The 16,774-nt window shown below is 50.2% G+C and overlaps 1 protein-coding gene across 1 annotated transcript in view; it reads left to right on the forward strand.

The window, feature by feature from the left end:
• The window catches only part of gcgra (glucagon receptor a), a 28,575-nt gene extending 13,046 nt beyond the window's left edge, over positions 1–15,529 (forward strand). The window contains exons 2-14 of the mRNA XM_084678266.1: positions 7,545–7,693; positions 8,425–8,521; positions 8,776–8,883; positions 8,982–9,070; positions 9,197–9,303; positions 9,584–9,749; positions 9,866–10,025; positions 10,161–10,221; positions 11,572–11,641; positions 13,026–13,114; positions 13,629–13,773; positions 14,508–14,549; positions 14,693–15,529. Coding sequence (XP_084534392.1) covers positions 7,646–7,693; positions 8,425–8,521; positions 8,776–8,883; positions 8,982–9,070; positions 9,197–9,303; positions 9,584–9,749; positions 9,866–10,025; positions 10,161–10,221; positions 11,572–11,641; positions 13,026–13,114; positions 13,629–13,773; positions 14,508–14,549; positions 14,693–15,073 — 1,563 coding nt within the window. The 5' untranslated portion in view covers positions 7,545–7,645 and the 3' untranslated portion in view covers positions 15,074–15,529. The remainder of the gene's footprint in view (positions 1–7,544; positions 7,694–8,424; positions 8,522–8,775; positions 8,884–8,981; positions 9,071–9,196; positions 9,304–9,583; positions 9,750–9,865; positions 10,026–10,160; positions 10,222–11,571; positions 11,642–13,025; positions 13,115–13,628; positions 13,774–14,507; positions 14,550–14,692) is intronic.
• Positions 15,530–16,774: the final 1,245 nt, after the last annotated feature.

Consider the following 16,774-nt stretch of genomic DNA (forward strand, 5'->3'; position numbering starts at 1 on the left):
AAGCATCATCCTGTCGAGTTTCGAGCATAGCGTTTCAAGTCCCCTTTTTCGGTTGCCTGCACCTCACACCTCTCTCGATATGACTCAGCATGCTTCCAACCAACGGGAACGAGCCCTGGAGCGGTTCACCTCCGTGTCACGGTAGCTGTGTCTGCCCAAAGCCATGAGTCACACTGTGTAAAGTCCGGTCTCCCACTGTGTCAAGAGTCACTGGCGAGCTCACAACCGTCATTTACGCTCCCCGGCGACGCGGCCATCCACGCGCCGCTCGTCCTTTCTGTGCTTTCTTCCCGCCGTAACCCGCGTCTAAAAACGTCCACGGCCACGAGTCAGAAGGATGGGAGTTTCAAAGCACACCTTGAGGCAACGTTGCATCCTCTATCCCACGGACGCTCACTCATCACGCCAGGGAGAAAGACAGCGAGAGAGAAGGGGGGGGGGGGGAGAGAGAGGTGGGTGGGGGGGAGAAAGAGAGAAACCCACACACGTAGTAAGTGAAAATGTCCCACTAAAACACACATTTGGGTTGTAAAACAAGTGGGCCGAGTGCTGGGGTACGGTGTGACTGGCCCGTGATGAGACGAATGGGAAGTTGTGGTAATATTAATTGGCTTCTTTAAAGATGCCGTGTCCCTGCTGAGCCAGCATCTCTGCCTGCCTCTGATGAAAAGAACTGTAATCGGCTGGTGATATGGCAATGGTACCAGAGATACATTTTTGATCAAATTAAAGGGAGTGAAATTTGCGTAAATTATTCAGCACAGTCCCTGTTTAAAGTAGATTTCAGATGGTATTACAGAACGGATGCGCTCTGATAGCCGTAACTAACGTACTATCTTAAAGTTGGCCCACTGACAGTACTGTTGGAGTGCTATTCAGGCGCCAAGGGATTGAATCTTTTCCACTGACTCTGCTGCAATTAAACTCACTTCACAAAGTCTATTGACTTAGTTTCGAGACTTATTTTACTTCCAAAAAGGGAACTCAATGCTTGTCATACCTGTAATATAAGGCTGAGGTCATTTTTTGTAGACTTCAGTAGGAAAATCAAGTAAATGACATCTGGTCTAAACAGAAAAGCACGGCCCTACACTACATGGCTCCAGACAGGAACCTGGAAAGTGGCTAATTATTAATCAGACAGCCCTGGCAAGTCGACCTCTGACAGTCAGTGACTCATTGAGTTTCCTCCCATCATGGTGGGATGAGAGGAGGAAGGCTGGACCTGAGCGGAGGAGAGGAGGGAGGAACGCAAGACTCGAATGAAGGATGACAGGTTTCAGGATGCTGGCGACAGACAGAACTGCTCTGGTTCAATCCCACATTGGGTGTTCCTGTCTTGAACCCCCCTCCGGTCCCACTCATCACTCGGATTTTCGGGGGAATGTCACTCTCTCCTGTGCACTGTGCAGGCGCGGCTCTGCAGCGCACAATGCGATGGTGTGTGGTTGGGAAAGAGTCAGGAAACAGTTAGGCCGTACGTGCCATCTCACGATTTCCATGCTCTCATCTCGCGGAATGGCACCGACTTTTCTTTCAAAATAAAAGTTCCCGATACTCTGTGCTGGGTAAGGACCTCATCAATATTTCTATTCGTACCCTGGGTTATTTGAAACGCTGTCTTCACGTAGATACATTTTAAATGCCGAATTCGAGGCGTGGTGGTTGAGAGGACGAGTGGGTGACTGAGCTCAGCACATGCTAACCCCAGCACTAAGCCCTACCAGGTCCGTGTCTGTCTGTAAGCAGAGAGGTGAGATGATGTATGCGTCTTCTGGGTTATGTAGAGACCAATGGCACGAGAGCGCTGAATGAGTTATCAGTGGTGACATCGAGTTAATCAGCGCCTGGAAGGCGCACGGTCCCATCAGTCATCACTGCACCAGCACTTTACGATGTCATCAGGCCCGGTGATACAGACCAACGCCTCTGCTGCTGGTAGCGATTGACGGGGAACAGGCACACGACCCGGTACACTGATGCACACGTGCGCCTGTAGACACACGCACGCTCACTCAGACACTCAAACGCGCGTGCACAGACACATTCACACACACACACACACATAGCCGCCAGGACAGATCCAAGTCTGAAACCCACAGGCTCTCATTGTTAATTCAATTCAATAAGAACCCGAGGTACAACTTAGTTTCTCATCAGTTTCTTTCTAAAGTATCGAAGGGGGTGGTCCATTCTAAGCATATTTATTGATACCACACTGTACGTACTGCGTGCAATGATGTTAAACAGCTGGAGACAATCACTCGTTTGACAGTTTGATTGAAGCCATTCGATTACCCGCTGATTTACAACTGTGTGGACCAATCAATTGCAGCGAGGTCAATTTGCTGCAGGGCAGCAATTCAACAGCTTTGGTTCGAGCCTCAGTATTGGCATCTTCCAAAGATAGTGGTAAGAGTTAGAATCCCTGAAGGGTGAAATAGCATGTCGTTTCAGAATCATTACCAGCTTGACATTTGTTGATATTCCTCTATGATAGAGGGAGGGTAGCACTAGGAAACCGTGGGGGAAGTGAACATTCTGGCTCACTGCCAGGATGCATGTGTTTGGTCAACTCTTCAAGAGTCTCCAAGAGTCTCCTGCAGTCAAACGTCAAGTTACAGTCGTAAATGTAATTGAGACTTGTGGAGAATCATCGTCGACAGGTATCTGGCAAACCCGCCATGTCTGACATCCAGTCAGGAACCATTTCCCATCTGCCCGCCTGACGAACCCGGAGAACGAGCCGGAGAAGCCCCTGAACTCTGCTTCACCCTCTTACCGCCCAGGCGACCACTCATGCAGCAGTGCATCTCACTGTCACGTCCACAGAAGCCCGCCGGGTGAATGGCCCGAATTCCTCCCCCTGTCCTCTCTTCGCTGTCATCCCCAGCCAGCTATCCCCAGCTACAGTGTTATCAGACACAGATTTCGATGGCTTTTGCAGCCTGATATACGGAGAGGGGAGAACACTGGAAGAGACTTAGTGGACTGAACTCCTGGTAAACCGACTTACAGTGTTGATCGGCTCAGTACTTATCTCCTAAAGTCCGACTGAGAGTGTGGGGACAAAAGGACGTGAAATCTCTGAGCTTGGTTACCTCTGTTATTTTCAATTTGGTTTTAGGGTTCATTGGATCTTTCATACATGGATGATAATAAAACGAGGAAGGTTAAGACTGTGGCTACTCTCATTTGTTTAATTCATCCCAGGGGTATTCTAGGAAACTGAGTTCTGAATCTGTATGACTGTGAAACTTGCTTAGCCGTGTTCCCTGTATGAGAGGAGGGGAGGAGGGTCATGTGAGCAGCTGGACTGTAGATGAGAAATACTGTGGTTATTCAACACAAATGTAAAGCTTTCTTTGTTTGCACAGAATCTCTCTAACCCTAACCCCCCCCCCCCCCCCCACACACACACACACACACACATACACAGTAATCAAATCAAATATGAGCATCCTCCAAAAAAATATGTTTTCAATGGCTATTGTACTGGGCCCATTGAATATACTTGACCACTGTGTGGCACGGTGTTTTGTGCCTGACAAATAGAGGCAATTATCATGTGCTGCATGCTTTTGAGAATATGTTCTGCTCCCATGAATATCTGGCTATTTTAAGTGTCTGAAAAGGGCATGACATAGCTGTACCAAGAATAGTCCTCTCATTATTACCATCGAAGGCATTCAAAACACAAGAAGTAATCAATGCATGGAACATATGCTCCCTGCTGTCTCATGCCTGGTCCACGTTATTTTCTCACGTACACATGTCCACCTCAGTGCCTTCACAGTAATGTGGATTACGGCAATTACACCGGCCATCGGAACTCCGCCGGAGTGGAATTAACGTGTTCGGAGGTGTGAAGCTCTTTTGCACTGGGCTAATAAGGCCTATTTTCTGCCGTCGATGAGGTCTCCCCCCTACCACAGCGAGTCCTCGGGGCCTTCCACATCCGCTAGACCCTCACCCTGGTCCAGCACGTGTTGTTTACTCCCTGCTCTCTGTGGAATAACAACGCTAGCGTCCATTCCCAGATTGGCTTGTTTTTCGCCATTTGAGCCCTTGATGTAATTAAAGATGTTGACATGTTTGGGGAAGCTAAGTGCAGATGGAGAGCCCCAGGGACCTGCAGTCTGGAGGTGTTGTTTGCCGTCCTCCGTGCTAATAAGCAACGGGGGATAATTTTGGCTTCCGCCAAGTTAGCTAGTGTTAGGAGATTTGCTACAAGACGCAATTTAATGTGTTACACACCTCCGGGATGAGAATACCACAATTTAGTCCTTGGTGTTATTAAGGGCCAGGACTGATTCTGTCCTGTATCAAGCATTAAATGGGGGGGGGAGGGGGGGGGGGGCAGTCAAATCAAAGTCTGATAATGCGTGGCATTGTGGTAACCCTGAATGTCTTTGAACGAACCCAAGGAATGTATGCTCAAACTGAATAATTATGTTTACAGAATGACGTTTATCTCGAAACCTGCCCGCTAAGTCTAGTAGTGGCTACACTGGCAGCAGCTGTGCAGTCAGATTGCAGCCGCTTATGAGATTTGGACTGGCTGTTTTTCTCTGTATTGGTTGCATAATGTCAGACCTTGACCGGTGGTCCTGGTTAATGAATGGTCAGTCACCACCCCTGGAGTCACCTCCCCATGTCCATACCCCTGGGCCCCTGGGCCTCTCCCTATCTCTCTCCTTTTTAACGTGTCTTACTCTGTCTATCAAGCTTTCTCTCTCTACCTCTGTCATGAGGTCTCATGGAGTCGTGTCTGGTTAATCATTGCACCTACGTGTGCTTCGTGGCAAAACTCACAGTAAGTCGGGTAATGTGTTAGTAAAAGAGTTTGCTCGTGTGCGCGTGGCAAAGAGAGAGAAAGAGAGGGAGTGAAACAGAAAGAGATAGAGAGAAAGGACGAGAGAAAAACAAGGTGAGAGAACAGGCGACACAGAAGGAGAGAGAGACAGAGAGAGAGAGAGCGAGAGAGAGAGAAAGAGAGAGGGAGAGAGAGAGAGAGAGAGAGAGAGAGAGAGCGAGAGAGAGAGAGAGAGAGAGAGAGCGAGAGAGAGAGAGAGAGAGAGAGAGAGAGAGAGAGAGAGAGAGAGAGAGAGGAAATGGGGGAACCCTTGATGAGGTGATGACGTTCTCCGGCCATGCGGTTGGTGAGCCGAGACCATGTGCTCTCCACCCTGCCAGCCTCTCGGGCCACTTGGAGCCACACTCAGAGCCAGCATGTCTGCACAAGGTGCTCTGCCTCTTCTCTCTGGTAAGCACTAGGAACCTTCAGCTACCATGGATGGAAATATTGTGGTAGTGGACTATTTGAGTTCATGGATAAACCTGTTTCTGATTGGCAGTTGCGCTGCGCTGAAGTGAATTGCTTGAGTTCTTACAATTAATCGAGGAACTAATTAGAAGTCATTAACCATGTAACAGGTCACCCACTGGTTAAAGTATACAGTGCAGTACGTGACTGGGATCGATTGGATGCATTGGACGTGAATGGGTGTTAATAGTGATTAACCGGGGTAGACTGCATCACTGTAGAGTGTTATCAACCATATGATCAAATTGTGCAAAGTGTTTCGTTCCGCAGCTAGCCCTTCATATGAAATCTGAGTTGATGTTTTATGGTGATCAGAGTCCTGCAGGCTGCACCTGTATGTTGTGTCTCATCTTGTTAGTACTGGAGTGCAAACAGGTGGTGTCTGGGTTTGGCCTCGGGTCTGCTCATGACCCACTCGCACAGGTGAAAGAGAGGACAGTTCTCCCTCTGTTCCGTGGACGTCTGGCCCAGGTCTCTGTCCTTAAGAATCTCCAGACAGCTCACTTCGAGGCATGTCCTTACCAATGTCACCACCAAAGACCATTGAAGAGGGGCAATTCATGAAGAGCAGGGGCAGTGTTGGCACATAGGGTTTGACAGTTTTTTTTTTCACCTCCAAACCTATATCCTTGGATGGGGCTACATAGGACATCACCTCCAGTGCTTGAATAGGATCGTTGCTCATTCTGTGCTTTATATAGGAATCATTGTAGCCAGATGATTGACAGGTCCTGACTCGAGTTGACATGACTACCAGTGATCTACCAGTCAGAACGTCATTGGCGAGGTGTTCCTTCGCCCTGAGGTCCTTGAGTAAAGCCAGCTAACTGCATCCTGTCATGAGTGACAGGGTGATTTCGGGCCAGCTCTTTAGCTCAGTAGCTCTGATATAATTGTTTTAAAAGCGACCTACAATGAACCTACAATGAGCTCTCTCTTGGAAGTCGCTTTGGATAAAAGCGTCTGCTAAACGCATAAATGTAAATGTAAACCTGCAACCTTTTGATCCGCAATAAAATTCTCCACCCTTCCGATGAACCCGTCCGGTCCTGGGTCGTGTCATGTGAAGCCCGGTCTGTGTTTGGACACCTGTGTCATGTGGGGCGGGTGACTGTCGTTCCCGAGGTGGACCTGTGCCCTACTACGGTGTTGTGGGTAGCCCCTTCACCAGAACCTTGCCATGGAGGGACAGGAAGTAGGGATGCCAGCTGTTTGTTTTGAGCTTGCCTAACAACGTGCATCTGTGCTATGGCTGTGTTCTCCTGTCTGCTGAGCTTATACCACCAGAGAGCAACATCCTAACACGCGCTCTCCCTCGCCTGACCGTTCCCTGCCAAGAGATTGGAACAGAATGGAATTTGAAACGTTTTAGCCAAAAATGTTTCCATGGTAAAGGTGTTTTTTGCAGAAACGTTTCAGATTTCGTTCCGTTCTCCAACTTCAACTGAAGCTCTGAGGGTGGGGGGGTGGAGGGGGGGGGGGGTAGTGGCGTGCGGATCGCAAAGCAGGTGAGTGACGGCTTGTTCTGCCTGAGATCAAACCAAAACAAACGGTGTCTGGCCCTCACACACGCACGCGCGCACACACGTACACTGAGCCTGACATGGACATCAGCCAGACGCGTCTGTGATGGAATGTGGTCTAAACTTTTCTGCATGTCTAATGGGACTGGACTTCCCTGAGGGTTCTTGACCTCTGCAGGCCTTCCCAGCGGTCTGTTCTGTCCTGTGTGGTCGATAGCGTCCTTCCTTAATCAGTTCAGAGCTTCTCTAATTAGGACTAGCGAAACAGGCATGAAGGGGGGCTGGTGGAGGGGAGGGGGGGCTGGTGGAGGGGGGGGGGGACTGGTGGAGGGGGGGGGGGCTGGGAGGCAGGCAGCTGAGAGTAAACAAAAGCTGAGTGCTTCGGATGGGTGGAGACAATGGTCCACGGTGGATCCAGACTCAGAGAGGAGTCCTGCAGAATGTTCCACGGAACACAGCTGTTCATGGTTTGGCTGTGTTCACGTGTAGGCTGAATGTCAACATGGACTTCTTCCTGTTATTTCCTTTGTTCCTGCAGTATGTGCTGGTTTGGAAGAGGTTGGAGTTGGTTGTGGTCAACAGTGTGTGTGTGTGTGCGTGTGTGTGTGTGTGTGTGGGTGTGTGTGTGTGTGTAGGTGTGTGTGTCTGTGTGTATGTTCTAAGCCCTGCCTCATGTATCTCTCTGTGTCATCCAGGTAGTGTGGTGTGCCTAGGTGAAGCCACCCTATGAGGTGAACCCCCCCCCTCACCCCTCAGCCCCCCCCCTCCCTCTCAGCCTCGACAGCAGGACTAAGGGATGTCACGGGCGTTGGTTCTTCTGACCCTGCTCACCTCCAGCATCCCGGTGAGGACAGTGCGCACACACACAAACACACACACACTCATAGAGGGTACCATACAAACACACACACACATTCATAGAGGGTACTGTACAAACACACACACACACAGAGACAAATGCTCTGCCACAGAAGATACAGTGCAAGCCCCCACACAAAAATAAACTCCCTCACGCGATTGTACATATGTAGTAACATACACACACACACATACACATGGAGGGTACAGTAGGAAGCCATCTGAGACAGAGAGCTACAGGCCCCTGGTACACCAGTCCCCTTGTTAGTAACACTTCATCACCGCTGTTTACAGGGAGGGATTGAATCCCCTGAGAACAGCCTCTGTTTGGCAGCTTAAACATGCTCTCTCTGCACCCCCTGTGTTTAAAAACCAAGTGATGAAATGAACCATCTAAGTGGAATGTGTTGAAGATGTGTTGAAAGGAGACCATAACACTGACCTTCGCTGCTAAACACGCCGAACACATTATCTCACCTCCTGAAACACGCAGAATTAAACAACCCCCGGGAAGCACACGACAATAAATCGACGCAATCGCTCAGATGTGCCAAAACATCTGTGAACTCCTCATGTGCAGTCGTAGGAAAGATCCCACGACTGTCTCCCTGGGCTTGACCCGAGGCCACTCGATGAAGACGCTAACGCGAGAAAGAGAGTGGAGTTTATCACACGTGCGGCACCTGCTGCGTTTGTCCTCTCTCTGTGTCCCCTCAGGCGTCCCCCGCCAAGCCACTGAAGCTGGTGGTGACCAAATGGATCATGTATAAGGAGGAGTGCAGCCGCAATTTTAGCAGAGAGCCCCTGCCCAGTGGTGAGTTGGCCAGCCAGCTCGAGCTTCACTTCTGGGAACTTTTGTGTGTGTGTGTGTGTGTGTGTGGGGGGGGGGGGGGGGCGGCAGTGGGGGATTTGGACATCCTGGGGGCACATGAACCCGGGAGGTCTGTCATTTTCTGAGCGGTTCGATTATTGAGAGCGGGGGCGGGAGGGGAGGGGCAAGGGAACGGTCTGTGTTTATCTGATTGGCTGTCATTGCCCCCCCCCCCCCCCCCCCCCATCCCCCCACAGGAGTGGTGTGCAACAGAACCTTTGACATGTACGTCTGCTGGCCTGATGGACAGCCCAACACCACTGTGCGCGTGCCTTGTCCCTTCTTCCTGCCCTGGTACACCACAGGTAAGTACCTCCTGCTGCCCACAGCCAGAACAGGCACCCTCACCCTCCTCCCCCCGCGCCCACGCGCCCTGAAACGTTGCCTTCTGTGTGTGCTCCAGTCCAGCATGGCTCCGTGTACAAAGAGTGTGATGCGGAAGGTCAGTGGGTGACTCGGAGGAACACGAGCGAGTGCGACGAGATTGAACATGTGAGTAAGGTCAGAGGGAGATTACGCTGTGAACTGTGTGATCCTGGCCTTCGATACACGATGGAATACACTCCCCATCGGTTACAATCTGTGTGTGTTTGTGTGTGTGTTTGTGTGATTCTGCAGAACGACTATGGGAAGATCCTCAGGAAGTTTCGGACCATGTACACTGTGGGGTATTCTTTATCCCTGGCAGCTCTGGTACTTGCACTGGGTATCCTGATATCTTTCAGGTAAAACCCAGGTTTAACAGGAAAGAGAGATACATATAGAGAGAGAGAGAGAGAGAGAGAGAGAGAGAATGGGGGGAGAGAGTGAGTGAGTGAGTGAGAGAGAGAGAGAGAAAGAGAGAGAGAGAGAGAGAGAGAGAGAGAGAGAGAGAGAGCTAGAAAGGAATGACCCTAATCCAAGGTTTCTGACACCTCAGGGACTTTCCAAACGGCAGCGCTTTTGACGCCGGACACTTCAGTCCCGCCTCTTGTGTGACCTCCTCCCTTTCCTCGTTGTTCCCAGGAAGTTACATTGCATGAGGAACAACATCCACATGAACCTGTTTGCCTCTTTCATCCTGCGAGGTCTGTCCATCCTCATCAAAGACGCCCTGCTCGAGCCCTCTCCTCTCAACATCGGCCAGGACTTCTCCCCTGATTCGGAGGTGGAGAGGCTCGTCAACAACGAGGTTTGCTCCTCCTCCTCTTCCATTCAAACAAACACAACTTTACGCGACCCCCCCCAGCAGTTGTGTTCCACAGGTATTTGAATAGACAGAAGCCTCTTCCCGTTTGTGTGTTGTAGACGGTGGTTGGCTGTCGCATCGCTGTGGTAATGATGCAGTACAGCATCATGGCCAACTGCTATTGGCTGCTGGTGGAAGGAATCTACCTCCACAACCTCCTTGTCATTGCTGTGTTTACTGAGAGGAACTACTTCAACATCTACCTGTGCATTGGCTGGGGTGAGGCTGTGTGTGTGCTTGTATGTGTGTTAGGGGAGGGGGGGGCAGGGGTTGAGTGTGTGTGGGGGTGGGTGTGTGTGTGTGTGTGGGTGTGTGTGTGTGTGTATTCTGATTCTATCCATTACTTTCCAACAGGTGCTCCTCTGTTATTCCTGGTGCCCTGGGTCATAGTGAAATACTTGTATGAAAACGAAGTGTAAGTTCTTAGCTTACTTTCTCCAACCTTGGTGTGCTTCGCCCCCTCTCCTTTTATCTCTATTTCTCTCTCACTGTCCATCTCGCTCTTCCTCTCTCTCTCTCTCTCTCTCTCTCTCTCTCTCTCTCTCTCTCTCTCTCTCTCTCTCTCTCTCTCTCTCTCTCTCTCTCTCTCTCTCTCTCTCTCTCTCTCTCTCTCTCTCTCTCTCTCTCTCTCTCGTTCTCTTGCTCTTCCTCTCTCTCTCTCTCTCTCTCTCTCTCTCTCTTCCTCCCCCTCTCTTTCTCCCTCCGTTTTCTCACTGCTCAGTGTGGGAGCCCAGCATTTCAGGGAAGTCAAGCACAGTGACCTTTAGATGAGTGTTGTTGATCGTAATGTAGTATCATCTTACTAAAACCAGTCAAACGATTAATTTTCACCTCAGTTTTACACTGCACTGTGGGAAGGGTATAGTTGTTTGGAAGTTCATGGATTAATTACAGCGATTACTTACAGTAAATCAAACCATTTTGAAGCTAACTGCAGTTCTTCTTTGAGGGAAAAGGCCAAACCTGAAAAATGGTCTTGACTTGTATTTTTAAGTCAAGTATTGTTTCACCCACTGTAGGAAGGTTTAATGTGCCAGTAGACATACGAAAGCAAAGAGACGACTGCTATTGTCTTGTCTTGAAACCTCAACTTTTTGTTACCTGAACACCATGAACACAAAAGTCTGGACCGAGTGCATATGTGTCTGCGCAAGCATGCTCATGCATGTGTGCGTGCATGTGTGCCCAACTGCTTGTTTCCGTGTGTGCGTCCATGTGTCTCTAAGCGCTTGTCTGTCTATGTGTGTGTGCTCACGTGGATGTGATCTTCCCCTGGAGAAACAACATCCTTGTTAGGGCTTTCAGTGCTTCAGTGTCCCCTGAATGTTCCTTCAGTGAGGAAAAAGATGAAGCCTGCCCCCTAGCCCTCACAACAATCTAAAAAAGAAGAAAAACGTTGCCGAACTCGAGGCAAAGCACAGTCTTTGTCTCTGGGGTTTGGAGGTTCACCATTTCACATCCCCAGGAGGTGGACTAAGACTCTTTGACTTTCACTTTGACATTTACACAGACCTCGCTAGACCCAACAAATGAATGTGGGAAGGGGCGGCTTCAACCGCGTGTGAGTGTGTGTTTGAGAGAGAGAAAGAGAGAGAGAAAGAGAAAGAGAGAGACAGATAGAGAGTTTGTGTGTACGGGCATGTGTAACTACACACGGGTGTGTGTCTGCACAGTGTTTGTGTGAGGATCATCTTTTTTCATGAAGCGGCCTTGGGCCTCTCTCCTCTCCTGGTCCTCACTATATCTTGCTCTGTGTTACTCATAGATGCTGGGAGCTTAACAGCAACATGCAATACTGGTGGATCATACGCTCTCCTATCCTGCTGGCGGTTGTGGTAAGAATGACACTGCTTCTCTGTCTGTTCTGCCTTTGCTCTCCCTCTCTGTGTCTGTTCACCTCTCTCTCTCTTTGCCTCTCTCTCTCTGTCTCTTTTTGTCCCTCTCTCCCTCTGTCCCTCTCTCCCTCTCTCCCTCCCTCCCTCTCTCCCTCTCTCCCTCCCTCCCTCTCTCCCTCTCTCCCTCTCTCCCTCCCTCCTTCCCTCCCCAGAGGATGATGCAAGGATAATGATGATGGCGATGTCCGTTGTGACACATTTAGTCAATAAGTAATGTTGTTTATTTCTTCAACGCTCAAGACCAGGGCAGGTCGTGTTTGTTGGTGCGGGTCGACAGTGTGTAGCTCCTTTCCCACCTTCCTCCGTTCAATCAGCCACACGTTCACAATGTGGCACTTTGGCTGACATTCGCAGTCACACACTCTACAATATTCAAGAGACCTCTATTATACATGAGGGGTAAAAGGGACTCAACCCTATAGGCGCCCCTCACTCCTGGTACAGAGCGCCGAGTGATGCTGGCATGCACAGGTCCTTCAGACTGAGTGATCATTTGGGATGTTTTCAGCAGGGTTTCTCGAGCATTCCTACCCGAGCTGACAGTGTCGTAGCCACGGTTACTAAAGGTCATTCCTGCGCTTATACAACAGGCTCATTTGTCACGGCCGCCATGTGCGGTCTGTTCCACCGATGGAATAACATTTTCCATGCGCGGCCCTGTTTTAAGTGGTCTGTGCACGGCAGGAATTCCTGTGTTTGAGTTTTCACAGGGAGGAGAGGTGGCTCAGGTACAAGAACACTGTGGTCGAGCGCTTAGCCGTCCCTCCAGTTGTTTAACTATGCAATGCTGTGAGCATGGGAGTCAGGTGGCTGAGCGGTTAGGGAATCGGGCCAGTAATCTGAAGGTCACTAGTTCGATCCCCGACCGTGCCAAAATGACGTTGTGTCCTTGGGCAAGGCACTTCACCCTACTTGCCTCGGGGGAATGTCCCTGTACTTAATGTAAGTCGCTCTGGATAAGGGCGTCTGCTAAATGACGAAATGTAAGCCAATGAAGAGCAACCACACTTTACACCGAGCATCAGATGATCCAGTCGTTTGACTCAGAACAGGTCACAGTCTTCATCTGGATGAAGCAGTTTTGGTCGCTGTGTCTGTCGGAGAAAGTCCCCAAAGAGCGTTCTTTCAAACATGGAAGCCCGGTAGACAATAATCCATTTCCTTAGTCTGGCTCTCTCCTCTGCTGCCCTGTCGTGCCAGGGTTAGGATTGTAAAAAGGGAAATGCCTGGAATATTCTAGTGTGTTGTCATTTATTGCTTCCTCTTTGTGTGTGTATATCTGGTCAACTCATCCATATTGGATGTTTTCTCTCCCTTTCAACAGATAAACTTCTTCATCTTTATGCACATCATCAAAATCCTCGTGTCGAAACTGAGAGCGCACCAGATGAGATACTCAGACTACAAATTTCGGTGAGTCAGCCCCTCTTTCCTGCTCAGTGAATTTTCTCTTTTGCCCCCCCCCCCCTCCCCCCCTTGTTGCTCTTCTCATTTGTCTCTGTTGCCCCCATCCTCTCTGCCCAGACATTCATTTTTTCAAAGCTGCCAAAACCCTTGCATGATTGACTCTAAACTCTTTGACTGAGGAGCAGAAATAGCTAACTGATTGTGGGCCAGTGGTCTAGACAGAGTAGGCCGTCTTCCGTTTATACAAGAGCAGTCTCAATATCTAAGCACTCATTAGCGGTGATCGAGAAGTCATTGTTATCTCGCTTGTGCAAGCTCCCGGCATGTATGGAAACCTGTTAACTGTATCACCCTCTCTCTCTCTCTCTCTCTCTCTCTCTCTCTCTCTCTCTCTCTCTCTCTCTCTCTCTCTCTCTCTCTCTCTCTCTCTCTCTCTCTCTCTCTCTCTCTCTCTCTCTCTCTCTCTCTCTCTCTCTCTCTCTCTCTCTCTCTGTGTCTCTCTCTCTCTCTCTCCTTCCAGGCTGGCCAAGTCCACTCTCACCCTGATCCCCCTGCTCGGCATCCACCTGGTGGTGTTTGTCTTCATCACTGACGAGTCCACCAAGGACTCCATCACCCTGCACCTCACCAAGCTCTTCATAGATCTCTTCTTCACCTCCTTCCAGGTCAGACTGGCGGGGGGGGGGGGGAATAACACACCCTTCCTCCAACAGCTCCACGAGCTTCATAGCCATGTGTCGTTCGCTCTCAAATGGATCTTTGAGATCTTTGCTCATGCCAGTTACACTAACGTGGAGAGATTTCGACAATGTGAGAGCTATTTGCGAGGCAACAATGACGACGATAGTACTGTCGTGCTCAGCGAGTTGCTCTGACGCGTCCAGAAAGGGTGAGAGATCGTGTGATAAAACAATATGGGAGCACAGGATATTATTCTGATGTGTGTGTGGCGGGGGGGGGGAGGGTTGTCGTTATAACTGCTGCTGACTCACTTTGTGATGAACTAAATGTGACACGCTGGGGAGGGGCGCAGATGCGAGGAGTCGGGCTTCTACCGCATCATCAGAGGAATCACCCTGATGAAGATAATCATCCACAATACACAGAGATGGAGAGCTCTCTCTCTTCCCCCTCATTCTCTCTCGCTCTCTCTCTCTCTCTGTTTCACTCCGTCTCTGTCTCTCTAAGTCAAGAAAGAGAGAGAGCGAGAGAAGGGTTGAGGGAGTTCAAGTGATAGGCGTCGCTCTGCCACATTTTAATGACCTCACTAAGGCCACACGCATGGAGGAAAAGATTCGATTTGAGCTTAAAGTACCAATTGCCTGTGGTGAGCTTGGGTATATGACCCACATGGTGAGACACATTAGTGGCAAATTAACACAATCTGACGTCTCAACAGGGATTGCTGGTGGCCATCTTGTACTGCTTCGTCAACAAAGAGGTGCGTGCGGGTCTACGTTCTCCCCGGCCACTTCCCGACATAACATACAGTTCCCGTGAGAACAGCTGTCTAATGGAGCATTCCTCTCCTTTGTGCCTCTCCTTTTCTCCCTCCATCCATCGTGCGACCCTTTCGGCTCCCAGGTGCAGTCGGAGATCCAGAAGAAATGGAAACGCTGGAAGCTGGGGAGGAACATCGAGGAGGAGTACCGCCACACCTACAGCCAGCCCTCTCACACCAAGAACTGCAGCATGGTGACCCACGTGTCCCAACTGGCCCACCTCCCCGACATCACCGCCTCCTCCGGCTTGGCCTGCACCCCCGAGGAGAAACACTCGCTGGTGGTGAGCTGCCACAACGGCACGAGCCGCAGGAAGTCCAGCGGGCCGTTCCCCGCCGGCCCGCCGCCGCCGCGCGAGGGCGCCATCGGCCGCGGCGCCCAGATCGAGGACGTCTCTCCGCCTCCGCCAGACCGGGTCCGGCGTTACGAGACTCCCGTGGAGAGCGCAGAGAGCCATCTCTGAGCCGGGGGGGACGAGCGGACGAGGCAGACAGACGTCATCCCTTTGGAAACATGGCGCCCCGCCGTCCCCCTTCTCCTCGTTCTTCCCTCGCTCGCCCCCCCCACCCCCCCCGGCCCTCCGCGGTGAGGAGCCGGCGGTCTTAGCCGGGGGAAGGGAGAGGGTCTGTCTGTGGGGATAGTCTTGGTCCTGGGACCAGTGGGAGTGGGAGACGGTGGCACAGAGCCCTCTCTGCCGTCAGAGAGGACAACCATGCTGAGGACAAACATCGCTGCTTCCTTGCTGGACACCTGTCGGGCTTGTATGTCGGATAAGTCTGACGTGGGCGTCAAAAGGGCAGCGTGGCCGACCGCTGCATGCAGAGCCTATGCTGGACTGAAGAGAAAAAAACCCAGAGCAAACATGCCATGTAAAATAATAAGACAAACCTCAAATAAAGTAAATAATATCAACAAAAAACAGGGTCGTAGCTTTAGCTTCTGCTGTATATCGTGTGATAACTTGGTGTTTTGTGGTACTGGAGGCTAGAAGACGAACTGGACATTGAGGAAATGTAACCTACCATACACAAGCAAGCAGACGAAATGACTTCCATCACAGAGACAGTGAATGCTTTGAGAGCCAGAACGTCACGGCAGACCCCTTTGCCTGTTGATGAAGTAGGCCAGACTGAAAGGCAACGTTTGGTAGACCCTGATCTTGGAAGCACCACTGCCCCCCCCCACACACACACACACACACACTCCTCCAGGATTCATGGGAACTTGGCAGCTGCTTGTATCACAGGAGGGCGTGCGCAGGGGGGGTCCAGCAAGCTGTTATCAAGTCTTATCATTCACACACACACGTTCATCCTCTCCATAGACTTTTGTGTGTGTGTGTTTTTTTTTGCTACTCTAAGTACACCGACCGAAGACCACAAGCATCAATTTGGGCATGTACTGTATTATTACTCAAACTGATGCCAACCTGATCGGCGTGTGTTGTCGAGCAGAGGAGGGAAGCTATGTGGTGCTGAGGCCAGGTCCGATCAAACAAAGACTATGTGCATGGTGCATTGACTCCATCTATTTGGTGATCACCAGTATCAAGGTATTTTAGAATCGCTTGTGCTGCACAGGTATTTAAAAAAAACACAGCATGGGAATACATTTCCCAAAATGCATCACCTGGGGCCACTGTAGGTGAACACTGGTATAGGTAACTGTACGTTCATATCAAGGTTGAAAATATAATACATCCAACCAATATCCACATTCGGCAGGAATGTACTCTAAGGCTATACGCGCAGTATATGAAGAAGTATGAAGCCATCACTGTGACGCATGAGAGCATTTCTCTCTTCAAGGAAAATTTGTTTTTGTCACGATTCAAATAGCTTTTCTATCATGCATGCAGATTGTACAAGTGTAATAAGCTTAAGTGGTGTGACTCATTGGCAGACAGCTCTTGCCTCCCAGAGAAACATGTCACATCCGGTTTGTGTGGACGGTAGTTACATGCCCCCTGGCAAGCTCCTCCACTGAGACTGACCTGGCTGTGACTGGACTGGCCCTCCAGTCCTTATCAGGCCACCATGTCAAGTGAACTTTAAACTCAATCTATAACATAACGTCAGTGTCGTGTGCTAGATTCTGTCCTATGACATTGTGGTGGCCAGTGGTCAGTGTAGAACAAACTCAGATTTGATGAACAAAAATGGAA

Source organism: Hypomesus nipponensis, chromosome 17, assembly GCF_054491055.1.
Source record: "Hypomesus nipponensis isolate SF chromosome 17, ASM5449105v1, whole genome shotgun sequence".
NCBI classification, from domain to species: domain Eukaryota; kingdom Metazoa; phylum Chordata; class Actinopteri; order Osmeriformes; family Osmeridae; genus Hypomesus; species Hypomesus nipponensis.